This window comes from Mus caroli, unplaced genomic scaffold (genome assembly GCF_978045245.1).
Source record: "Mus caroli unplaced genomic scaffold, Mus_caroli_1 scaffold_2, whole genome shotgun sequence".
NCBI classification, from domain to species: Eukaryota; Metazoa; Chordata; class Mammalia; order Rodentia; family Muridae; genus Mus; species Mus caroli.
In genome coordinates, this window is record NW_028227257.1 from 99,645,201 (window position 1) to 99,672,144 (window position 26,944).

The window sequence follows — 26,944 nt, forward strand, 5'->3', positions numbered from 1 at the left end:
GACACCAAGGCCTGGGGGGCTGGTGAGATGGTTCAGTGGGTAAGAGCACCCAACTGCTCTTCCAAAGGTCCGGAGTTCAAATCCCAGCAACCACATGGTGGCTCACAACCATCCGTAACGAGATCTGACTCCCTCTTCTGGAGTGTCTGAAGACAGCTACAGTGTACTATATAATCAATAAATAAATCTTTAAAAAAAAAAAAAAGACACCAAGGCCTGAAAACATTATTCTGTATGATAAAGAGAAAGGACTGGTATTTCTGTATGAATGTATACTACTGTAACCAAAGCCTAGCGCAGAAAGGCTTCTTTCTACATAGGGTAATTCTGAAATATAAATGCAATAGTAGTGACAGCTGGAAAAAAGTCTTATTGTCTCCAAACAACTGATACAGGTAAGCATCAGAAATATGAGGGCTTTAAACATTTTATCAAAGAATTCAGAGAAGGTTCCAAAGAAGGTATTATTAGGCCTGTACCTGTGGCCAGTGATAAAGATAAGTACCTTTAAAAGTGTGACGAGAATTAGGTGTCTCTTCTTTTTATATAAAGTATACCTATTGCTATTTAAAAAAAAAAAAATGAAAGCAGAATGTGATTCTCTCCAGATATAATGGCTAGATATGAAAAAATGAGGTACAAGTTGAACCATAAATACATACATACATACATACACACACACATACATACACCTGACCAAATCCAAGCACTAGACTCTGTACTCACAACTCACGTGGCTGTTTTACCAAGGCCAGGTGTGTTGGATAGTGAGGAACACAGACAACTATTGTTTTTAATTAAACAGTTAAATATTAAGACACTATTAATACTGTGGCAACCTCATTAAGATCATGATTTGAATAAAGCACAACAACAAATAGTCAATTTGGGGGAAATTACAAATTTAAATGACCTGTATTTTGCATATTAACAAACTTAAGACTCTATAGAAATGTTTTTTTATTTATCCAAATATTTGGATGAAAAAATATCTCAAATCTGAGAAGTACTCAAACAAAAGAAGGAAATCAAATATGACAAAATGTAATAATGATAATGAAATCTGGATTCTAGGTATAGGTTACTAACATGTTTTCTATTATTTCAGTGAACTCTTAAAACTACAACAATAAATCAACCTTCCAAACAAATGTTTAGCACATAAAAATTGACAAAGTTTATTAGGAAACATTAGTTGTAGATGGTTTTTAAAAAGAATATAAGAGATGACAATCCACAAGACATATACAAAGATATTAAATACTATCTAAATTAAGACCATAATTCAAATTTCTAATTATAATCAGTGTGTCTTGGTAAAGCAGCTCTCACTCTCTGAGATTCATCCGCCTTCTCCTGAAAGCCAGTGAGACTCACTTCAAGCTCAATCATTTAATTGACCGCAGTAGTCGCCGGGTACCCGGCACTAAGCATGCACTACATCACAGAAGCACAAATGCCATGTGGGCATCTTCTCTTCAGGTCTATCACGGCCATCTTTTAAAGTGCAAGATACAGATGGGCTGTTTCCTTAACCAAAGGATTATAAAAGATGTATCTGAGATGGGTATCCCACACTGCCAGGATGGTTATACAACTAACCCATGGCATGGCAGCCCTCTGCTACTGTAGCATAGCGGCTCAGTCCAGCTCCTGATGTACTACCAACCGAACATGTACTCCATCGCTCTTGACACAAGGCTCTCATCCTTCTTTGGTGTCTGTCTGTCAGAAATAACCTATTAAATAACACATCACAACAAAAAAGAGAAAGAATAAAAATGTATCAGGTTAGTTTCCTTAGTGGCAGGTAATTCTACAGTTAACTAATTAAGTCTGACATTAAAATTCGAATTTTTAACATCTTCTAGTTAGAAAACTAAGTAAAAGCAAACCCTACAAAATGAGGAATTTAAAATACAGATCTAAAGAGTAATAACAAAAAACTCAAATTCTGTAATGATCTCCAAATTTCAGGAGACTACAATGGGAAATTCCCCCACCCATCTGACAGCTCACGTATACTTCATGTGCAGGTATCATGGCCTGTGCCAAAATTCAGGACTCCCGGTAAATCAATGGGGCCAGTAACAGCTTAAGCATCTCAGTTCCCATACCATTCTTGAGAAGGCAATGAATTTCTTTATATTTTTTAAAGGACAACTTTCTCATCTGATATTAAAAGCTGGTCGCCTTCCTTTAATAACTATTGCATTGTAAAGCTTTTTTGTTTTTGTTTAAAAGTTTTATAGTCAACTTGATAAAGTTTAATATTTTTTTCATGCCAGCAATGTATAATATTTTGGTTTTAAAAACTGTTTTCTTTTGCTTTGCAGTACTGGAGATCAAACCGTATACCTGTGGCACATGCTGCATAAAATGCTGAGCTATGTCCCCAGCCCAAATAAAGAAACTGCTGCAAAATTAAAGACAGCTTTCTTTTTCTTTTTCCTTTTTTTTAATTAGATATTTTCTTTATTTACATTTAAATTTTTATCCTCTTTCCTCTTTTCCCCTCCAAAACCTCCCATCCTATCCCCCTTCCCCTTCCTTTTGAACTGGTGAAGGCTCTAACTTTAAAAATGATAATGATAAATTTAGAAGTTTGAAGGCTTCATCAAGGAAAATGAAGAGTAAACATTTAACTGTACACACACACACACACACACACACACACACACACACACACACCACTGATCTAATGAAACAGTAAACAGGCTACACGTATCCTAAGAATACCTGGTAGTCACTAGTGGAGGCCTTGTATGCTGTGGCAAGAGGCCTCATGGTAGAAACCCTAGGAGTGCTTCCGGACTGTGTTGGAGTGCCTAAAGTCCTGATGGGTGTTGTAAAGGCTAGAGATGGAGATGACAAGACTCCTCTGTCACTGTTTTCCATGACATTCTGGAGAAATAAAGAAACATGGGACACATAATTATGTTACACATAATACTGTGTAATACTTTCCCCAAACACACACACACACACACACACTTATTAAAGACTACTAAATTTGACCATATAAAGTTTTTAAGTAAACTTAGCTTTGAGAATAAATACTATTTCTTAGCTAGAATTTGGGATCTAATCCAAATCAAACAGCCTCAATTTAATTATATATCACAAGAACAAGAGTCTCTGCATAAAACGGATGTTTTGGAATAACAGGCTTCCAGAAGATGTGAGAGAGGAATGGGGATGAATAAGACCAAAATACATGATAAACATGTATGCATTTTTTTTTAAAGCATCTTAGAGCAGACCCTAAGATAAGTCAGCAAGGACAAACAGAACTAACTCGTGTTACTGTACAATTCCTGTAGCGCCATCAGAGAGCCCTAGGGAAGAGAGGAAAAGGTTTGCATATATTTATTTCAAGTATGTTCCAAAGGGCTTTTTTTAAGCCACAAAACTTAAATTCTACTCACTAATGTTGAAAAAGTACATATAAAATAAACTTTAGCGCTCTGAAACAGAAATGAGTATCAGAAAACTTTAGCTATTTAAAGCTATCAGTCAGCATCCATGTGACATGTCTGTGCTGAGCAGCACCAGTCATTAGAAAGTTTATAAACCCTGATATGCTCTGAGCAGAAGTCAGAGAGGGCTAGTAGTCCAGACACCTAAAATCTACTTTAGTACTACTCCACACAAGTTACCTTTCTTTTTTAAAAAATGAAGAGTGCAGAGAGATAATCTCTAACATCTTGTAATGCCATTTCACAAACTAGGGAAAAGAAGAAAGGTGAGGCTAAAGGACAAACACTAATGTTAACATTTACCTGCACTCTGCGTGCAGAATAAGTAAGCTACTTTCCTTAAATCACCTACAACTTACTTTATCTATACAGGGCTTGACACCAATCATGATGGACTCTCCAAATATTCTCCCGTCTTTGCTTAAGGCTTTCCGGGCTTGCAATTTAGATTGGTAACGAATATGCATCCAGTTGCCTGTGTTAGACATCTGCAAACAATAAAATTGTTTCATAAGATACAAAATCCACACCTAACATACAAACATGAGGACAAAATTGACTTGCACTTTTATTTGATCCCCTATAAAAGCTGCATATTAGAATTTAGAAAGATCTATGGAAATAGCTTCTATACTCCCTCTCCAGATCTCAACTCCCTAAAACAAAACATGTGGCAAATACTCCCTGAAAGTAAAATAACTTCCAAATGAATTATCTCCTACAGAAGAGTTATATTAGCAACTATTATGTAATTTCTAAAAAGCTATATTCATGAATATGACTGTGTAGGAGTGAGAACTGAAATAATAGAAATGCAACCTGGTTATGGCCTGTGTATGGGACAAGTATCTCCTAAGGCCACTGTAGGATAAAGAGCTCTTAGACACTCCAGAAGATCTGGGCTCCCCACTTCCTCTGTTCCCAATAAAGCTTAAGAGAAAACCACCACTGTATACAAGACGTAGTCGACCTATCTAAGAGCCTGAACTAGTTAAGAAAGGAGGGTGGATCATGACACAGTCACTCAACCCTAACTATTCCTTCACTAACACTACTCAAATTTGAGTCTTCTAGACTCCAAAGTAAATATACTTTGAACATAAAAACTAAATTTATACAGAAGTGGATGCTCACAGTCAGCTATTGGCTGGAACACAGGGCCCCCAAAGAAGGAGCTAGAGAAAGTACCCAAGGAGCTAAAGGGGTCTGCAACCCTATAGGAGGAACAACAATATGAACTAACCAGTACCCCCGAAGCTCATGTCTCTAGCTGCATATGTAGCAGAGGATGGCCTAGTCGGCCATCAATGGGAGGAGAGGCCCTTGGTCTTGCGAAGATCATATGGCCCAGTACAGGGGAATGCCAGGACCAGGAAGTAGGAGTGGGTGGGTTGGGGAGCAGGGCAGGGAAAGGGTATAGGGGACTTTGGGGATAGCATTTGAAATGTAAATGAAGAAAATATCTAATTAAAAAAAAAGAAATAAAAAAAAATTTTAAAGATAAAAACTAAATTTAGAAAAAAAGACAAAAAGAAGTAGTGCTCTTTAACTTATAACTTTTCTTTCCTTAACCAAAATGTTAATTGAATAAAAAAAAAATTAGTGAGCCTTACCACATGCTTTAAGATATTCCCATATTGTGCAAACTGTAATAATATATAAGAAGCAGATGCCTGTGGAAACCTGGGGGAAAAAATTGCCCAGACAAAACCATCAATTTCTATTATCAATACAAAAAACAAACTACCATACCATTTCCTCTATAGTAAATTCTATCAGTCACCTTTGACTCAACTACACTCCATGCCCAGAGCCATCTCTGAAATGTTTCAAATTCCCAGTCCCATAACTAATTACCACAGCTAATCAACAGCTAGCCAGATGCAGGTGTGAACTCAAATTTCATTATTTCCTTATATATCTCTGTATATGAGATTTTGGTTCCAAAAAAAAGTGGTACAAATAAAAGTAAGACACAAAAATGAAAATGGCTGCAAGTGAGGATGGCATTTAAGAAATAAAACATGGTTTAAGTAAGGCTTGACTGCCTTTATTACTTTCAATAATACTAATATTCTAGAACTCTTAAGACAGACGCTGAGGTAAAGCTGACAACTCTTCAGTCGGACAAGTCAGGCGGCACGGGTGCGCGGGTGCACAGGTATTTAAGAGTATAAGCAAATACTGGGGTGGAGTAAATTTTTAGCAGGTTCAGAATCCTTACCCAAACACAGTCACCCAGGTGTCATCTAGGTGATCTTCTGAAGTCAGAGAATCTCCTTGAGTATAAAAAGGATCCAGTTGGGCAGGAGATAGTGTTGTCTTTCGTGGTTGACCAATGTTTGCTGGACTAAACATGCTTTGCCCTGTATTAGTAAATTTAGGAAGTTAGTTACCAATAAAAACACATGGGCTTATTTTAAATCAAAGATCTTAGTTCATAGGGCAAATTCTATTAAAAGCTGACAATTAGATATAATGATTTGAAACATACAACTGTAGCCAATAGCCATTTCATACTATCATGTAGAGACAGTCATTAATAACTGGGATAATTTGTCATTTTGTCTTTGAGATAGGGTTTCACCATATAGCCTAGGCTGGCTTCAAACTTGCAATCCTCCTGAATCAGCCTTTTGTGCTCAGGTTACAGGTACGCTCCACCACACATGATTCTGTGTTTGGTTATTCTGAAATTAAGCACTAATGTCTCATCGTAAGCATGTTCAACATTTGTAAATTTCTAACAGAAAAGTGAAAGACGCTCCTTCTCCTTCCCTAGATCCCAGTGCTGGGAAGACACCAAGGGCGTTACACAGGACCGCCGCCTGCACGATCACTGAGCTACATCCGACCCTTGCTTCTTAACACACCTGATCCTCGTGCATCTAAGATTGCAGATGTATGCCACCAAACCTTGCTGTAAGTTTATTTCATCTCAAAGTCTTGACTATATATTTCTAAGTAGATATTAATTTTCTTTATCTTTTACAATAGAAATAATTTATCAATCCAGTTAATCGTTTCATATATATGGAACATCATTCTTGATGTTACAAGCAGAGCAGCACAAATCATAAAAATGTGAAACCAAGCACAAACAACCCTAATGAAGCCTAAATTCTAGAACAAAGACAAACAGGTGTGTAACTCTAGAAAACATCCAAGTCTAGATAGTAACTACTAACAATTAGCAAAGACAGGGGCTGCGAACACAGGGGAGGCAGAATGAAGACAACAGGGTACTCAATGTCAAGTGTGGTGACAAGGTGAAGACAATGGCCAATGCAGGGCCCAAGAAGGTTGGGGTAGGTGTTGGATAAAAGCCGAGTTCACTTCTTCCACAGTGAGCACACTGACGAAGACTGGGAATACCAGCTCATATGGAAGCCCTTATAAAAACCTCTGTAAGGACTTTTGATACCAAGAATCTAACGGATACAACTTATAGAGGAAAGGAGTTTGTGAGCTCATGGTTTCAGGGGGATTCGAGGCCATCACAGTGGAGAAGGCAAGATGGAACCGCAGCTCCCTCTGTGAAAATTGGAATGTAAGGTAGAGCAGATGTTTATATTGCAGCAGACCAGGAAACTGGAGCAGGCTGGAACTAGAAGCTAAGCAATGAATCTCACCTCTACTCAACTACATACACTAGGCAGACCCCCATCTCCTAAGGGCTTCATAGCTTTCAAAATAGCAGCTCAAACACAAACCTGTAGAGGACCTTGGCCCCAGTGTCTCCTACTCCTTCTAATGATGTGGAATGCATCTACACTAAAGGTCTCCACAGTTTTAGCAGTGCAACATAGTTCAAACTCCAAACAACCAAAAAGCAAATTGAAGTTCTCAAAAACTACAATGTAACAATGTATTTTTAACTCAAAAAAAAAAAAAGTCTTTAATCCCATCACTTTGGAGGCAGAGGCAGGTTCCGAGTTAGAGGCCAGCTGGGTCTACAGAGTGAGTTCCAAGACAGCCAGGGCTATACAGAGAAACCTTGTCTCAGAAAAACAAAAACAAACAAAAAAAAAGGTCATCTAAAATTTCAAACATCTCAATTCTCTTAAGTAGGCTACATAACTTGGGCTTAGAAAGCCATCTAATCCAATCTATTAACATAGCCTTTACTTTGGGGAAAAGGTTAGACCAAACCAGACCTACTATGCTTATTAAAAACCCTTCAAAACCCAGCTAGATGGCTCAGTGGGAGATAAAGGCACTTTCCACTAAGAAAATTACTGATAACTATAGAGTTGCACCCCTGAGATCCTCATGGTAGAAGATTCAACTTCTACAATTTGTCCTGACTTCAACATGCAAGTCATGGCAGGTGTCCTGACTTCAACATACAATCCAAGGTCAAAAGAAATGAGGAGAGAGGAAGAAAATAACCTAAAAGAGGGTTAATCACATATATTCTGAGACCCTTGGCTTTGATTGTCCACTTGACACAATGAAGAGTTCTCAATGTGGAACTGGCTAAACCAGTCTAGTCTGTCTGTAGGTATGCTTGTAAGGGATTCTGTTGATTGCATAGCTTAAGTGGGAAGCCTTGTCTTCTATGGGTGGTGCTGTCTCCTCACTGGTTTGCAGAATTGTAAAAATGGAGAAATTACACTGAGCAGAGACACACATTTCTTTGCTCTTTAGTGTAGACGTATTTTGAGCAGCTGCTGTAAGCTGCTGTTGCCTCGGCGCCTCCACAATGATAGGCTGGAGCCTGGAACTGCGAGCCAAATAAACCTTTTCTCCCTTGAGTTGCTTTTGTTGGATGGGGTTTTTTAATCACCACAACAGGAAGAGAAATTAGAACACATTATAACACACTGAACAATTATTATTCTTCATGCCATCACAGTTGGATCTAATAAGTAAAATGTATTTTTAAAATGAGACATTTATAATGGAATGTCTCAGGAACTGGAGAGCTGGCTCAGCAGTTAAGAGCACAGGTCTTGCAGAGGACCTGAGTTTAGTTCCCAGCACCCATGTCAGACAATTCACACCTGACTGCAATACCAACTTCAAGGGACCCAATACCTTCTGTGGACACTACTCAAATGTACATTCAGACTCAGACACACAAACAAAAACACATCTTTCCAGTTTCAGTGTCACATCTTTAGTCCCAACACTTGGGTGGCAAAGGTAAGAGGATCTCTGTGAGTTCAAAGCCAGACTGGTCTAAATATTAGCAAGGTATAGGCCAGCCAGGGCTATACAATGATACTGTGTCTAATAAACAAACAAACAAACAAACAAATAAGCCTTATCGACCATCTCTTTAAAATCTAATTAATTCTAACTACAAAGATATGCCTTTAATAAGCTAAAAACAATAAAAGGTACATTAGTATAAAGCCAACTCAATTTTATGCCCTATATAACCACTAGGATATAGTTTAGTTATGTTATATCATGTAATAACCTTCAAGCAAGAAATTTAATTAAGGCTCAAGTTGAGACAACCATTATGACCTTTAAATAGACAAATCAAAATTAAGTCTCAAATGCATAAGCAATCTAATCTTTGCCTTGTCAACTAATCTAAAAAATGCAATTACTTACACTAATCGAAAAGTATTTACATAAGTTTAGTATAATTGCTCCCCACCAAGCTAATATTTAATTGCTGCACTGATTTCCCTTCCTTCAAATCAAACTTCTGGTACCGACACAGTATGCTTAAGAGGAAAATAAAGTGCCCATCAACCACATCAGGCTGGACGAGAAGTTATCTCCTTGGGAAATCACTAGCCGAACATTCCTCACAAAATCAGACTAAAGGGCGGGCAAAAACTCTTACTGCCCTTCAATTAAAGAACAGATCCAACTATTTCAAAATAAGTGAAAACAAAAGAAAAATTACAGCAAATTGCAAAGTGATATAAATGATATGAGGTCTTGGCCATGATATCTTCTCACCATGAAAACAAGCAGGACAGGTCTGGAATAAAGAGTTTTGCCTCAGCCCAATGGACACTACACCAGGGAAGTTTCCCCAATGATAGGAGTATTTTTCTTAAGCATGGTAGGCTCTTCAGATTGAATGTGGTAGCTTATAGATTCATGGAAACTCCAGACAGATCACAATAGTACTAGCAATGGTTTCTGACAGCCTTTCATATAGATTATCAAAACTTAGCCTCATTTGGTAACCTCCAAGTTTATATCCAATCCATCTGAGGATAGGAAAGTCCTGAATACCCTCACGCTCACAGCCTGTGTCTGAAGTGAGGATAAACTGGTGGGTACTTTCCGTACCACTTCAGGTCTAGCATAGCTGGACAAGGGATAGTGTCCAGTGAAGCAGAGTGAACAGACCACCACCATCCCTGGAGCCCCTCCGGACAACTAATAGCAACACTCCACAAGTTCCTGCTGCCTTGACCTTCCCAGAGTTTCCTCCTCACTGCACATGGATTTAGTAGGCAAAATATATTTCTAAAATGAGACATTTAGAACAGAGTATATGGAGAGTTGGAAAAATAGAGCTTAAAGCACACATAACCAGGAATGTGGTGCTTGGGACCAGCTCATCCCAGACAGATAATAACTGCCACTGTCTCTGTCGTAAAAGACCTTGGAGGTATGCTGCTCTTTGGCCTGCTTAGCATGGCTTGTTAGGCCTCCTTTCTTACATGAGGTAGGACTACCTGATGAAGAGTGGCATTGCCCGCCCACCATGAGCTGGACCCTCCCAGATGACTCACTGGATCAAGAGAATGCCCCACAGACTTTCCTACAGACCAGTCTAATGGAGGCATTTTCTCAAACCAACTTGCCTCTTCCCAGAAGACCCTGGCTCCCAACCCCAGGAAACCAAGGGTTTTATCTCTAGAGAAATAAAAGCTAAACACGTCAAAACTCAATGAGCCCACTCACAGAAGAGACAAAAGGTATGAAAATGACAAGAAGGGAAAGTGAAAATCTGCATACTGAGAATGGATTTGCCTGTCTGTATTCAGAATACCAGCCAGGCTACACTCATGTCCATAAAGGCTATTCTTTGGGGAAAATATTAAAAGGCAGGAAAAAAGCTACATAAGCTAAAATTACCCTCTCTGTGTCCCTTCTCAAAATATTTGGCATATTATTCCAATTCTCTTACAGTGTTACACAGTAAGAAACAAGAGAGTTTTTATTTGTCTGAACCCCAATTCCAACCCCTACCTATGTAAAAGATTCTATGTAGCTAGCTTTTTAGGGTCACCTTCAATAATTATGCTTTTATCAACAATGACAAAATAAGTATAAAAAAAATTAGAAAGGAACAGAACTTAAGAGTATTATTCTCACAGTCAAAACTCTGACCCATAATTGTTCCTGTCTGAAAGAACTGCAGGGTTGGAAATGGAGAGGAGCATGCAGAAAAGAAGGTCCAGCAACAGGCCCAAAGTGGGATCCAGCTCAAGCGGAGGTCCCAAGGCCTGACACGATCACTGAGGCTATCTATGGAGCACTCACAAAAATGGGCCTAGCATGACCACACTCCAGAAGACACAACAAGCAGCTCAAAGAGTCAGATGCAGATTATTTGCACCCAACCAATGGACAGAGCTGACCCCTGAGGGAGGACCAGCAGTCTCAATTACCTGGACCTGAGATCTCTCAAACAATAGACCACCAACCAGGCGCATACATGAGCTGATGTGAGGCCCATCACATATACCATAGAGGACATACCCGATGGGTCTGGGTTCAGTCAGAGAAGATGCAAGAGACTGGAGTTCCCAGGGAGTTTAGAGGTCTGGTTAGGTGGAGGGGGTGGGACATCCTCATGGAGACAGGAAGGTGGGGAGGAGGTATGGAATGTGGAACAGTCAGAGGGTGGATGGGGGCAGGGGAATAGGGGAATAAAATCTAGAGTGTAAATGTGTAAATAAATAAATAAATAAAAGACAAAAAAAGAGATACTATTAATCTTAGCTGGAGAGACATCTTTTAAAAAGAACAAGATGTTCGATTTTTCTAAGTTTGTTCAAAGAACATAAAGTGGAACTAAAGATGCCACACAGAACAACGACTCATTGAAGAGGAAGTCTCCGAGAAAGTAGCACACAAATGTGAATGGTAATAGAAAGGAGAAAAACAACATTTCAAATCTTCAAGGGATCCAAATACAAACAAAAGGAATTCCCCAAAGATAGAAGGCAAAAGAAAGTAAACAAGGACCCAAGATACACGCAGAAGTTTTTCAGAAATAAAGGACATGCCTTAAGGAATCTATCAATAGCCCAGTAAAGCAAAATCCCACACCAAAACACACTATGAAACCCAGAACAGAAACCATGTAGAAATCATGATTTTTTTTTTCTCCCAACAGCCAGGAATTGTCATGGCAAACATTTCCACAGTGCAGTAGAAATCAGAAGACCAAGAAACTTCATCTCTGAAATCCCAATCTCATACAGGATTAAAAAGAAGCAATTCCACCTTGAGTTTTGAGTTTTACTTATTCTGCAACCTTTATGATAAAACTACACAAATGTGTGCTTTGCTAAAAAATATAAGAATAAAAAAAATGGGAGACAAACAATTATAAAAACAAGCTCAACGCAGGAAATGAAGGCAAATCCTAGGGTGACAGTTGTTCACTATTCTGAAGCAGCAAACTGACAAGAGAATGATGTTCTCAGCTTAAAACAAAACAAAAAAAAAGTGCTTGAAGCTGGTCATTTTATAAAAAGATAAACAGGTATCATAGTAACAGAAAACTTCCTTACAGGGAGTGGTGGTGGTCTGTTCATTCTGCTTCACTGGACACTCTATCCCGTGTCCAGCTATGTTAGACCTGAAATGGTACGGAAAGTACCCACCAGTTTATCCTCACTTCAGACACAGGCAGTGAGCGTGAGGGTATTCAGGACTTTCCTATCCTCAGATGGATGGGATATAACCTGGGAGGTTACCAAATGAGGCTGATCTTAATAACTTCTGTGAAAGGCTCTCAGAATCAGGAGCTGGGCCCTTTTCTTCTATCTAGAACATTTTGTTTTTCCATACCTCCCTCACTTCAAGTTTTTTTCCTACCTGTGGACAAGTAAAATAATGCCCCCCAATGATGTTCATAATCTAACCTCCTGAATATGGAGACTATTCTGTAGTATTTGCCAAAAAGGGATTATAGTTGCAGGTGGAATTGAGTTTGCTAATCATCTGGTTTTCTAATAGATTCAGGAGGGCAATATAACAGAGTTACTAAATAAATAAGTGACTTGAGATGTAACTACAAGAATGCTCAGTGTGGTGGTACACACCTTTAATCGCATCGCTTGGAGACAAGTAGATCTCTGTGAATTTGAGGCCAGCCTAATCTACACAGCAAGTCCCATGACAGCTAAAGCCTCATAGTAAGACTTCTCAAAACAAACAAAAAGAATGGTCCAAGAATAATTGCTAACATTAAAAGTGGAAGACAGGGATCATCATCCAAGGAAAGAGAGCCATCTATAGAACAGAAAAGGTGGAACCTGTATTCTCAATAGCCTCCTCCACAAATTGCAGCAGCCTTTCCAATGCCCTCCTACTTCACTAAGAACTATGGCACTCTCTTGATCTTCAGAACTACAGCACAATACATAGTCCGGCTTAAGCCATTACTCAGTATATTGTAACTAATAAAATAGCAACAGAAAACTAACATACTACTCTATAAAACTCCAAGCCCAGTCAGATGAGATAGCATAGCTATAATCCTAACTCCCAAGAGGCTGAGACAGGAGGGCTGGAGATCAGCCTGATTAATTAGCAAAACTCTGGCCCAACACACACACACACACACACACACACACACACACACACACACACACACACCCCTACCTTTTAAATCTCTTCTACCACAAACCCTCTCCTCTATACAAAATATATTCATTTCTAATGAGATTTCTTTTTTTTTTTTCTTTTTTCTTTTTCTTTTTTTTTTGGTTTTTCAAGACAGGGTTTCTCTGTGTCGCCCTGGCTCTCCTGGAACTCACTCTGTAGACCAGGCTGGCCTTGAACTCAGAAACCCACCTGCCTCTGCCTCCCAAGTGCTGGGATTAAAGGCGTGTGCCACCTCTGCTCGGCTTCTAATGAGCTTCCTAATCTGCTTATTTTGTTTATAAACATAAATCCTGTGACCAATATTGTCTACTGGAGGATTATTTCCTGTGTTTGTTCTCTTTCACCCAGGTCGTTTCTGAGCAATTCCCATCATTCATTGGGAATGGTAAACATGTTTAAAGGACCATGTCCTACGGATGATACTGAGAGTGACTAGAACGTTGTCAAAGACAAACCAGGGATTACACTCGCTTACAACTCAGTGTCAGTACCCCTTAAAACACCTATGTTTGATCTCAGTCTTCTACCCACTTGTGGTGACTCTTATTTTATACAGTTTTTATAAGCCAAGAACTACTTCAAAAATCTATTTAGTGTGCATTCTTAAATTCTTAATACTTTTGGTAGACTATCCTATCTGTAAATTCACAAAGCGTTGCCTTCCTAAAGATTACTGACATTTCAGCCAGCCTCCAAATTTAAAGAGAAAGTTTTTTTCTCTGCTCTGGCAAACATCAGAGCAGAAACAGAAGCTGAGTAAGAGGACTCACCAGTCACAGGAGTTGTAGCTCCAACAAGAGGACTCTGCAACAATGAAATGTTTGCCTACATGAAAAGAGTGCTAAGTTAAAAACACAAAGTTGTAACCATGCACAAACACAGTAATCACTAAAGGTTCAATAGAGAAGCTTCTTTAATCGATATGTCAATTCCTAGAATGTATTCATTAACAGACCTGTTTCTATCAGCACACACTTGCAAAGGGGGACTCTCACTGTTCATCTTCTGTCCTGACCAGTATTAACTCAAAATCTGGCAAGGTCACATTTCCTTTGGCTCCTTTAGTGTATATTTAACAGTAGGAAGCATGAGGGTGGTGACATGGCTCAGGGCTAAGTATTCTTGCTGCCTGAGCTCAATCCCCAGCTCCACATGGTGGGAAGAGGGCCTACTCCTGCAGGCTAGCCTATGGCCTCTACAGTGCATCTCATCACACACATACACACAATATAAAGAAAAACTTAATTTGAAAGATGTTACATTGGGTAACGAAAAACTTTTATAGGAATTAATAGTAACATAGTAGCTATTTGGTGTTATTTCTCAATGACCAATACACAAACTAATGGATATAATGATAATTTGTTCATCAAATTCACACAAAAAAGAAAAAAAAATGCAATTTTAAACAGACACAAACTATAAAACAACACATTCAAATGACAACAAAAGAGAACTTATGTTTAACACTCAGTAAAACATTACCAAGAGGAAAATATCATTAGGCATCTCTAAATAAGAAAATATTTTAGAGTTAGAAATCCATTAATAGAAGCTGGAGAGATGACTCAGATATTAAAAGCACCTGCTGCTCTTCCAGAAGCCCTGAGTTCAGTTCCCATCCCAAGGGGCCAGGATCCTCCTTTGACCTCTCAGTGCACCCACACAGTAGCACATGCCCACAAAGAGATGCACACATACTCACAAATAAAAATAAATCTGTTTTAAATCCTCCTATAAACAGAATAAAAGAAACAAAAAGTCCACCATTATCCAACTATCTGATCCAAACCAGAGCTGAGCATGGTATCTTGGGAGCATAACTAAATTTGGCCCTCATGTATTAATAATGTTCATACTTCAAAGTCAAAAACATTGGTGTATGCTATCACCTACAAGTCTTCTCACCCTTTCAAGTGAGTTAATAACTGACTCGAGTTCTCTTCATGCATCACAAGACTATGGAGAACGGTCATGAATCCAGAAGCGAGTGGTTCTCACACTAAGCTGCACACTGGATTTTACGTAACCTTCCGAATGATCCCCATTCAGGATGCTCTGGATGTGGTAAACCTAGAAGAGCACCGTCCACCGAGACTGATACCTCTGCAAGCCAGGCATGGCATCCCACACCTGCCCTGAGAATGCCCACGACACTGACAGAGGAGCATGCTAAATGATTAGCTCATCAACTTGCAGCAGGCAGTTTCTTTAGTAAGAGAATACTGGTCTTATGTAAGAAAGAAACTCCTAAAACAAAGCTCTCCGGCCAGGCATGGTGGCACACGCCTTTAATTCCAGCACTTGGGAGGCAGAAACTGACCTGTGAAAACTCCAGGCCAACCAGAAGTACATGGTGACGCGCTGTCTCAAAACCAAAGCTCACAAATCATTATTAAACATTAAACCTCCAAATACTACACTGAATTTTCACTTACTTTTTTCCAGAAAAAAAATAAATAAACAAAATTTGTGCTTAAACAAGTGGAATGACTTAAAATTCTAATTATACTCTACATTTACAATAATTAGGTTGGAAACATGGGCAGGTTAATAAGACATACCTAGCCCACAGAACTACTTATATAAGAAAACAATCTATAGTCTACCACCTTCTTTCTTTTTTTGGCTAATACAGGATCTTGCTATATAGAAGAGTCCAGCTGCAAACTTCTCATACTTCTGCCTTGCCTCAGCCTTCCTAGTACTGGACTACAGGTGTATGCCACCATGCCCACCTTAGGATCCTATGACATCTTACATACATTTCCTCAGTGTGTAACCATACAAAACCACAAAATGGCTACCTATTGAGCAAGGGAATGTGTTTACCACCTGTCTTCTTGAAGTCAAAGGCGTTGCTCCAAGTCCTGGGCTGGAAATGTCATCATAGATACTTCTCACAGGTGGAGCACCACTCTTATCTTTATGAGCAGGGACAACGGGCTGTGGTGGGGAGCCCCCTACAACATACAAACCACTCAGGTGAAAACAAAGCAACTGTGCATCTCTCCTGCAAGGTAGGTTTAGTTTGTGGTTTTGAAATAAACCTGTTTCCTACAGCTATTCAAACTTTAATGTCTAACAGTCGCCTGAGCTCTTGTTTGAATTCAGGCTCTGATTCAAATGGTACAAGTGGAACCTGTGACTACAACTCTGAAAAGCTCCCAAGTGATGTCACAATGTTGGTGAGCTGCAGAATGCACTTTGAATAAAAGGTTTCAGAATAAACTATTGGAGATTTTAGTTTTTATAAAAAACACATGTAACACTGGTTCCTCTACCATATGCTTAACATTCAATACCAAATGGGATCAATCTCAGGGCCACACGTGATGATTTATGCCCTCGGTCCTAACTACCCAGGAGGCTGAGTCGGCAGATCACCTAGATTACAAGGTCAAGGCCAGGACAAACAACATATCAAAACCCTGTCTCAAAAGAAAATATAATCCCATTTCTTCCTTGAAAATAGGTATAAACAACAATATATTTACGTGAATAATTTAAATGACCCCAGCATGGAATTTAACTATCAAAATTAAACAGAGCCTATTTAACAGAGAAAAAGGAGCAACTTTTGTCACATAAGCAATGGTAAACAATGAAACAGACCAGGCCTTTATTGGACACTGAACAGCTACAGAAGTCACCTGGCTACTCAGAGTCCAGACTAGAGAACAAAACTGACCTGGTTCAGCATGCTGCCACTAAGGAGCAAGTCTGTCAAATTATTATTTAGCTTCAGACTCATCTTCTGAAATACTATTTTTTTTTTAAGAATGGAGCTCTTCTACCTATCAAACTGATTTTTTAATGAGAGAAATAGAAAAGGATTAGCATACACATGGTTACCACTTCATCAAGAGCCCGAGGGAAAAAAGTATACCTTCATTTCTTGTGGGGTTTTCTGGTAGTTGCTTATTGGTTTGTATATTGTTTTGAGACAGGTCTCCTATGGCCCAAGCTGACCTCTGAGAATCACAATGAGGGGAAGAATGTCCTTAAACTCCAAATCCTTGCTTTATTTCCTAGATGATGGATTATAGACTTTCACCACCATGCCTGGCTATGTATAAGGCTTTTTAGAGAGGGTATCCCCTATAGCCTCAGCTTGCCTGAAATACCTATGTGGCCCAGGCTAGCCTTTAACTCACAATTCTCCTACATCAACCTCCTGAATGCTGAATTATAGAGGCTTATAACCAGGCTGGGCTAAAGCATAACTTTATTATGAAAATATTTAAAAACTAATAATAATGTGTTGGTGAGGGAGTGTTGTACCATTACTTCTCTGAAATTCCACTATGCATACCCATATACCATAATATCACCATAAGCAATTAACCCACCTGCTAGTAAAGGTGATCTCATTTCCATTACTCCTACTGAAGGGCCACTAATTGATCGAGGTTGCGGAGTCACTGGAGCTGGTAGGTCCCCCATTAAAAATCCAGGCAAGAACTGGGCGTTAACGCCTGTCTTTGGAGATGTGGGTGAACCCAACATCATTGGTTCAGATCCTAAATTAATCAAAAACGGAATAAAATAAAGCCATTTCCATTACAGTACCTCACAAACAGATACAGCAATTTATGATAAAGTTGAATAATTTAATCATAAAAATTTAAATATGAACTTTGAATTCCAAACTGTGAAATAGTCTTGTATTCACAATACTAATCTTTCACCTGTATTTGACGATGCTAGAGATCCAATCCAGGGCATTTTGCTCGTGTTATACAAGCGCCCACAAGGTATATCCACCAGGTTAATCTTTGGCAGGTGTTCTTAGTTATATTATTTCATTGATTTAAAAGCATCATTTTGAAAACCTTAGCTTATTATTTAAAAAGAAATCTCTAATAAAAGCAGAATAATTTACTTCTACATCTGTGTTTCTACTATGTACCTAAAAACAAGAATACACCAATCTTTATACAAATATTGGCAAATCAAAAACAATAAAAATGTAATAATCATGCACCCCTTACCACACTAAGGACGCTAGAACTTACCTTCTAATTCAGAAATACACTGAGAGGAGTTATAAAACTCATTTTCAGCCAGGCGTGGTGGCGCACGCCTTTAATCCCAGCACCTGGGAGGCAGAGGCAGGCGGATTTCTGAGTTCAAGGCCAGCCTGGTCTACAGAGTGAGTTCCAGGACAGCCAGGGCTACACAGAGAAACCCTGTCTGGAAACAAACAAACAAAAACTTACTTTCAGATCATTTATCTTAAATTCATTAAAAACAACCTTTAGAAAACTGTAATCAGCAAAAGTCTCCCTAACATAAAACCAATCTAAAGAAAGAATATTTTGTAACCATCCATTCAAAATTACTCTTCGAGGGGTAAAGAGATGCCTCAGTAGTTACAATCACTGGCTGCTCTTCCAGATTAACTAACTCCCCAGTGTCCAAATGGTGGCTTACAAAACTCCAGTTCCACGAAATCTGATGCCCTCTTTTGGCTTCCTCAGATGCCAGGCACACAGGTGGTACAGGACATTAATACAAACAAAGCATCCAAGCACATATAAAAAAACAAATACGTATTTTTAAAAAAATTAACCTTCTCGAGCAGCAGCAATGATTATTCCCATTTTTAGAATAAGAAAACTGTAACTGAATTACATAGTAAAATTAAGCAGTAAGAAAGTCATAAGCCACATAGAGATGTAGACTCAGGTTCTCTTAGCAAGATGAGCATAAGGGTAGAATCCACTCACAGCTTTTATTACTTTATCACACGCAGAGCACTTGATCTGATAGCTAATATTCAGTAAGTACTTCACAATCCACCAGCATCTTATGATACAAAACCTCTGTAAAGTGCTAATGAAGAATTGCATGTCTACCGAGGAACACGTAAGTTTCTGGCTTAGGGAGTAAGCCTTTGTATGATTTATTGTATTCAGAGAAGTCTGATGTTTGGTATGAGAGTTATGTGGGTTTTACTAACTATTGCTTAACTTCTAAATAGCTTAAATACTTGTTTTCTGATATTCAAAAGCTTTTTTTTTTTATTGTTTTTCGAGACAGGGTTTCTCTATATAGCCCTGGCTGTCCTGGAACTCACTTTGTAGACCAGGCTGGCCTCGAACTCAGAAATCCGCCTGCCTCTGCCTCCTAACCAAGTGCTGGGATTAAAGGCGTGTGCCACCACACCTGGCTCAAAAGCTTTTAATAGCATACCCTTCCTCTTTTTTCCATTATTAATGCAGATCTGGATATTAACAGTTTAAGTTTAAAAAGAGGGATGAAAAAAACAAAGTAACTCAGAAGAATAAAACAAGTATCAAAAAAGTTGTAAGGCTGGATGGTGGTAGCCTTTAATTCCAGCACTCGTGAGAAAGAGGCAGGCAGGTCTCTGTAAGTTCTAGGTCAGCTTGGTCAACAAAGTGAGTCCCAGTCAGCCAGGGGCTATATAGAGAAACCCGATCTTTAAACTCCCACCCTCATCCCTCCCCGACCCCTCAGGGGAAATATGTATACACACACACACACACACACACAAACACTAAGGTGTAAAAAAAATATTGTAATTCTTTTGTAAAGCACTAGTTATGTTACATAGTGCTACTACGTATCTCAAAAGAAAGTTAAACTCAAAGCAGAAGTCTCAACAAAAGCATATTCTAAATAGATATTTAGAAAAGACCAGTAACGAAATACAAAGGTTTTGGTAACACAACTATCATCTACAAGAGGGGTAGGAAAACTGTGACAGCTGTAAGAGTTATCAAGGTGTGGTGAGATGGTTCAATGGGTCAAAGTCCTTGCCATTAAGCCTAAATTCAGTCCCCAGGACACACAACACATCCATACACTTGCACATTATATAAAAATCTAATTAGGTCAAGAAAAACCTCGGCTACCTAAATACACAGTGATAAAGTAGGCAGCCAGACTGCCACTTCATGACTAAACATAAAGGCTTAATGACTGCTGCATCCTGCACATCTGAAATTCCACTTCTCAATCTCTGCCCCTAAATGTTAAGTCCTTCACTGACTTCTTCAGCAGTGCCTGGGTGAGGTGCCAAGAGGACATCAGACCAGCAGACACCTGAAAAACGCACAACATGTGACTCTGAACAGTTAACATCAGACAAAGTCAGAGCCTAAGCTAGGCAATATACAAGAATGTGTTCACATTTATCACACCTGAAAATATGCTCTCCAAAATGTCACTGTTGGACAGAAAAACTGGAACTGCCCTGATCTCTAAATAATATGAAAAAAAATCAGAAAATAAGTTTTAATGCAACAGTGTCTCTACATTATTAACATAATTGGTTCACTTTTTATGATAAACAAAACCAAGTTACGTCATTCTTTTTTTCCCTTTTTAGTTTGATTTGGTTTTAATACAAGTTTTCTCGGTATAATCCTGGCTGTCCTGGAACTCACTTTCTAGACCAGGCTGGCCTCCAACTCAGAAATCCCACCTGCCTCTGCCTCCCAAAGTGCTGGGATTAAAGGCATGGCCACCACTGCCCGGCTGCAACTCTATTCTTAAAACAACTTTTTACCCAAAACGTGGCAAGCATTACATACCATTTGAATCTACAAAGTTAGTTCTACACAATATATACAATGCTTACTCTCTTTAACAAGCTTGGAGAGTTATAATACTACGATACGTCTCGGAAACTGTAGACAGGTTTTGTTTGTTTTCTGTTGTAGAATATGACCATTGTCACTACTCACAAAACTCAGCGGGAGTGAAGAATCAAAATGTTAATTGGTTTGTTTTTTCTCCAAATACGGCATATTAGGAACGTTTCCCCAACAAATAATGGGGATGACTCTTTAGCATCAGCAGTCGTCCAATAGAGTCACGTTCCAAAGTAAAAGGCGGGGGAGGCGGGCGAGCCAGGTTGGTTCTGGGTCATGCATTCGTATACAAATTTCTTTTGTGACGTTAAGACCAGACCTAGAAACCTAGGTGGCCCCGCGGCAACCGGTTACCACAGCGACCAGTGGTTTACCGCCCATCCTCGTGCACGCTTTCGGGGTACGGGGCAGGTGACCAAAGTGCAGCCGGGCGGTATGCCGGGTTCCCGGGTACCGCCGCCCAGATGTCACCGGCCACCGCGCTCCCCGCCCCCTCCGTGGCGTGTGACGGCCACCTCCGGGTCCACAGCGCGCTGGCTGTGCCACCGGGAAGGCCGCGGTTCACTCACCCAATGTGGGCGCCTGGGGATCCACTGCAAACGCTGCCATCGCAACGGCCGCTCCTACTCCAGCAATGAGCTTCCCAGTTTTCAAAAATGGCGGAAACTCTTATCACCGTAAGAGCCGCGCAGCCTTATGGGTTGCGCAACTTCCGGTCATGCTCTCTGAGGAGGCTGAGGGCGCTTCAGCCATTTTGGAAGAGGGCAACCTTCTTTACCCTGTCTGGGATGCTAAGGAAGATTTTATGAGGATACCGAGAGCAATGTGGGACGTCTGCTTCTAAGAATAGCAAACCACAGTGGTGGTGCACGCCTTTAATCCCGGCACTTGGGAGGTAGAGGCAAGCGGAGATCTGAGTTCGAGGCCAGCCTGGTCTACAGAGTGAGTTCCAGGGCAGCCAGGGCTATACAGAGAAACCCTGTCTAGAGAAACCAAATTTAAAAAAAAAAAAAAAAAAAAAAAAAAAAGAAGAAAAAGATCTTGGCAAACCTCCTGATATGTTGTTGTTTATGCTTCATAAAGATTCCTTTGCTCTCTTGATAATTAGTGAGATTTTTGCATTAACTTCCCTAGCACCTGTTAAAGTATATTCCTTTCTTTCAACTTGATTCCTGCACTTGATATAGGCCTTTTTTTCTCAAAATATGTTTTCCATCATCATTTCTTGTAGCTTTTTTTTTGTTGTTTTGCTTTGTTTTGTTTTTGTTTTTTGAGACAGGGTTTCTCTGCATCACCCAGGTTGTCCTGGAGCTCGCTCTGTACACCAGGCTGGCCTTGAACTCAGAAATCCTCCTGCCTCTGTCTCCCAAGTGCTGAGATTAAAGGCATGTGTCACCACTGCCCATGCCATTTCTTTTAAATGGTGTTATCTAAGAGTAATTTTACATTGCCGGGCGTGGTGGCGCACGCCTTTAATCCCAGCACTCGGGAGGCAGAGGCAGGCGGATTTCTGAGTTCGAGGCCAGCCTGGTCTACAAAGTGAGTGCCAGGACAGCCAGGGCTACACAGGTTTTGGTCTCGAACCCCCCCCCAAAAAAAAAGAGTAATTTTACATTAAAGCATAATCATAGTTTATTACATCAAATAAATACAAACTAAAAATATAATTTTTTAAAAATGATAAGGAAAGCCCTGGAGCCACATGGCATCCTGACCATGGTATCTGTGTGCTCTCCTCTTCACTCTGCTACCTCTCCTTAGAGTATGTATATTCATGTGCTTATATATGTGTTAACATACATTTAGTTCTGGCTGAGCAGTACGGCACAGGCCTTTAATTCCAGCACTTGGGAGGCAGAGGAAGGCAGATCTCTGAGTTCAAAGCCAGCCAGGTCTACAGGAGTGTTCCAGGACAGCCAGGGTTACACAGAGAATTCTAGCTAAAATAAAAATAAAAATGCAAATGTCAACAGCCTTGGGTCTGATACTGTGTTAAATTTGAGTCACTACAAAGGAGTCAGATATAAATCATTACACAGACTTGACCGCTCTTAGGAGAGTGTCAGTACTGACTGAGAGACAGCGGTTTCTTCCTGTACAGGCAATACAACAACGCCATGGGGTTAGAGCTGGCTGTCACAGCTTCACAATGATCCCAATATTAAATGACAGATTCCTAGAATTCAATTTTATTTTGTTTGGTTTGGTTCAGTTGAGACCTGTTTTCTCTGCATAGTCCTGGCTGTCCTAGAAGTCACTTTGTAAAATAGGCTGGCCTCCGTGACTCTGCCTCCAGAGTGCTGGAATTAAAGGTGTGCACCACCACCACCCACCCAGAATTAAAATCTGAAAACCACTTACATGTTCAGTTTACCTTTTTTTAAGAAAGGTGTGCTGAATGCAATGCCGTACAACTTTAATTCCTCCTCTCAGGAGGCAGAGGGAAGTGGATCTCTGCAAGTTCAAAGTCATCGTGGTCTGTACATAGTGAGTTCCAGGAGAGCAAAAGCTACACAGACTCTGCCCCTTCCCCCACACAAAAAAAAAGAATATATAAATATAAATTTTAAAATAAGTGTGTGTTGTACATATCAAAAGATGCATTGCCTTGATCTTGTACATATAAATCAGTGTTCACTCAGCAATGGTCTCTACAGAGACAAAAGCACACGATTTGTGCTGGATCACCAACTAGTTGGTAACTTAAAGCATCGCAAAAAAAAAAACAAACAAACAAAAAAAACAAACATTTTTTTTGAGGCCAGAAATCCAGACTATGTTTTAAAGGGCTCCTATCAAGGCAGCAATTGGCCTGGTTTCTTTGGAGATACAAGAGGAGTATGGGTTTCCTTCCACCTTCTAAAGACTATACTTGTCATTTGGCTGCTAGCATCACTGTCCAGTCAAAGCCAGAGGCATTGCATTTCCCTCTCCTCTCCTCTCCTCTCCTCTCCTCTCCTCTCCTCTCCTCTCCTCTCCTCTCCTCTCCTCTCCTCTCCTCTCCTCTCCTCTCTCTCTCTGCCACTTCTTCTTAAAGCTTCTATTATTATGTGACTAACACTACCATAGTGACACATGTCCCTCTGCCTCCTGTCTAATGGTTCTTAGGGCTCACTCTCAACCCAAATAACCCATTTGAGGTAATTAAGTCAATAATCACATCTGTAAAACACTTGTGGATGTTTTGGAGAAGAGGGACCATTATCTTTTCTTTCTTACTTTCCCTTTATCTGTACATATATGAAAAAACTAATTATAAGTTAAAACACTCTTGGAGATTTTTTGTTGGTTGGTTTGGTTTGGTTTGGTTTTGGGATTTTGGCTTTTAGAGACAAGGTTTCTCTGCATAGCCTGGACTGTGCTGGAACTCACGCTGTAAACCACGCTGGCCTCCAACTCAGAGATCTGCCTGACTCTGCCTCTGGAGTGGTGGGATTAAAGATGTGAGCCACCACTGCCCAGCTTAGATTACCATCTTTTTTTTAAAAAAAATTATTTTATGTATATGAGTAGTACACTGTAGCTGTCTTCAGACACACAAGAGGTTATCAGATCCCATTAACAGATGGTGATAGCTATGAGCCGCCATATGTTTCCTGGGAATTGAACTCTGGACTTCTCTAGAAGAGCAGTCCGTGCTCTTAACCGATGAGTCACCTCTCCAGCCCCTAGATTAGCATCTTAATTACAATGCTTCTCTTTCTATTGTCTTCTCTGACCCTGTTGAATGAAGTGCACATAGATTTCCTCCACATCTATTCTGAATTACTAGTTTACTCAGGACATGAGATCTTAACATGCTGTTTTATACTCTAGATTTTCAAGCTTAGATGGAGAACTCTTTCTTCAAAGCATGGTGTCTGAACAAAACAAAACTACTGCTCTAATTATGGAAAAATACAGGAAATGTTCAAGCCAGACCAACTCAGGGTTCTTGCCCACCAGCCTGGCATTTACCAGTACAGGAAACACAGGTGAGAAATTTGGTCTACAAAGAATCCAACTTAAAATTTAATTCAAGGCTGGATACTCAAGAACTTTCTTCTAAAATCAAGTTTTGAAATTTCAGAACTATATAGCTCTAAATGTATTCACCTTTAATGAACACAGTGGGTTAAACTTTTGTGTATCTATCACATATACTCATAGTTCTTCAACTTTATTAAATCTCCATTAACATTTATATATAAATACAAAATTAAGCTTTTAACATAACTGTCTATTTTGTAAGTATATAAAAACATAATTTTTTTAAAAAGATGGGGCGGGAGAGATGGCTCTGTGGTTAAGAATATCTACCGCTCTTCCAAAGAACCAGAGTTCGGTTCCCAGCACCCACACCAGGCAGCTCACAGCCACCTATAACTCCAGCTCCAGGGGGATCATATGCACTTACCACACACATACATAGGATTAAAAATAATTTAAAAACTAAAAACAAAACCAAGGAGAGATATCCACCTATGTAAGACTTTAGGAAATGATGGAATTTGTCTTCTTCAGACAGAGATAGAAGGGAGGACGCATGATGCCTGGGCGTGTCAGCTCTGCCTTTGGCAGCTTGTACATCACGGGCTGTCTGTCATTCACCTAGACTGTGACGTTATATAAGCACTCATGTGACTTCACAGTGGCCACGATCAAGTGATCTCCAGAACACTTTCATGATGTAAATAAACCATAAGGACCATCTCAAACAAAAGTACCAACCCAACAGCTGGCACTGCATTGTGGGGCTCTATAAACAATAACACCAGAAGCTGTATCTCTAAGTGTCTTTGAGTCAACAGTTACAAACAGAAACATGGTGGTTTGCTGATGGTCTCGTTATAGGCAACAACTGACAGAAAAGACGCAGCCTGACATCAGTGAAATACGAGCTCAGCTGATTTGCCTTCTCATTTTTTTTAACCAACTAAATGGATCCTTTTGCTTTTTGAAAGCTAAGAGTAACTTCCAAACTTAAACAACTTTCCTGTGCAAGTTTGTTTCTTGGTCTTGTATTCAAATACCAATTAGGTTTAATCGGATATGATAAAGGCTCGGGGAAGTTATAACAGTCAAAACAGACTTCAGGGGAGGCACAGTTGTCTCGGCAGATTCTTGACAGAGTTACATCTGGAATTTACCTTGAGGGGACTTGTTCACGTGTTCAAGAGGGAGAAGAAAGGATGAGTGAGTGACAGGAAACTAGAGTTGTGGTTATAAATACGTTATTTTCTGTAATTTTGTTTGACATTTTCTCTCATCTTTTAAATAAGCCCAAATTTTAAGATATTCAAAAGTCATACATTTTTGTCACCACTTATGTGAAAACTATTAGTGAAAAATCATTACCTGATAATTATTTTTATTTAGCCAACACATAGTTTTTGGAGGACTTTGAACAGTTACTAATCAGGGACACTGGTAACTCCAGGATTTAGTTTACTCATCTGAATCATAGAAAAGTTTAGTGTCGACCTTATATGTAATACACTGGTTTATTCACCCCAAAATAGGCATGTTATTGCCTTATTACTCAGCAAACTACAGAGCAACAAAAACATCAGTCTGGCTTCTCCCATCACTTATCCCACCAAACTGATCTTTCCAAGGTCACCTAAGCTCCATGACACTGAGCCCAGACATCTTCAATTACATGTTTATCACATGGAAAGCCTCAGTATCATTTGCTCTTATTTCGAGTGCACTCTGAAGCCCTCCTTGGTTCCTCGACAGTGTGTTTTGGATGCTCTCTTCTCTCTCTGGCCATATCTCTTTTCTTGGCCCACCCTCCACCCAGCCTTTAAATGTGGCTGTTTTCCAAGGCCCAGTTTTTTTGTTTGTTTGTTTGTTTAAGATTTCTTTATTTATTTTAATGTATGTAAGTACACTGTAGTTGTCTTCAGACACACCAGAAGAGGGAATCAGATCACATTGCAGATGGTTGTGAGGCACCATGTGGTTGCTGGGAATTGAACTCAGGACCTTTGGAAAAGTAGTCAGCGCCCTTGACTGCTGAGCCATCTCTCCAGC

General features: G+C 39.7%; 1 protein-coding gene across 1 annotated transcript; it reads right to left on the bottom strand.

Moving 5' to 3' along the window:
* Positions 1-853: 853 nt before the first annotated feature.
* Nup35 (nucleoporin 35) lies at positions 854-21,597 on the bottom strand. Its single transcript, XM_021153689.2, has 9 exons — positions 21,496-21,597; positions 17,657-17,827; positions 16,140-16,267; positions 14,075-14,129; positions 5,704-5,845; positions 5,093-5,162; positions 3,839-3,967; positions 2,740-2,904; positions 854-1,739 (listed from the first exon to the last, which is right to left on the bottom strand). Exons 1-9 carry the CDS (start codon positions 21,533-21,535, stop codon positions 1,662-1,664), a joined length of 978 nt encoding a protein of 325 aa, XP_021009348.1. The 5' UTR covers positions 21,536-21,597; the 3' UTR covers positions 854-1,661.
* Between the last annotated feature and the right edge of the window lie 5,347 nt (positions 21,598-26,944).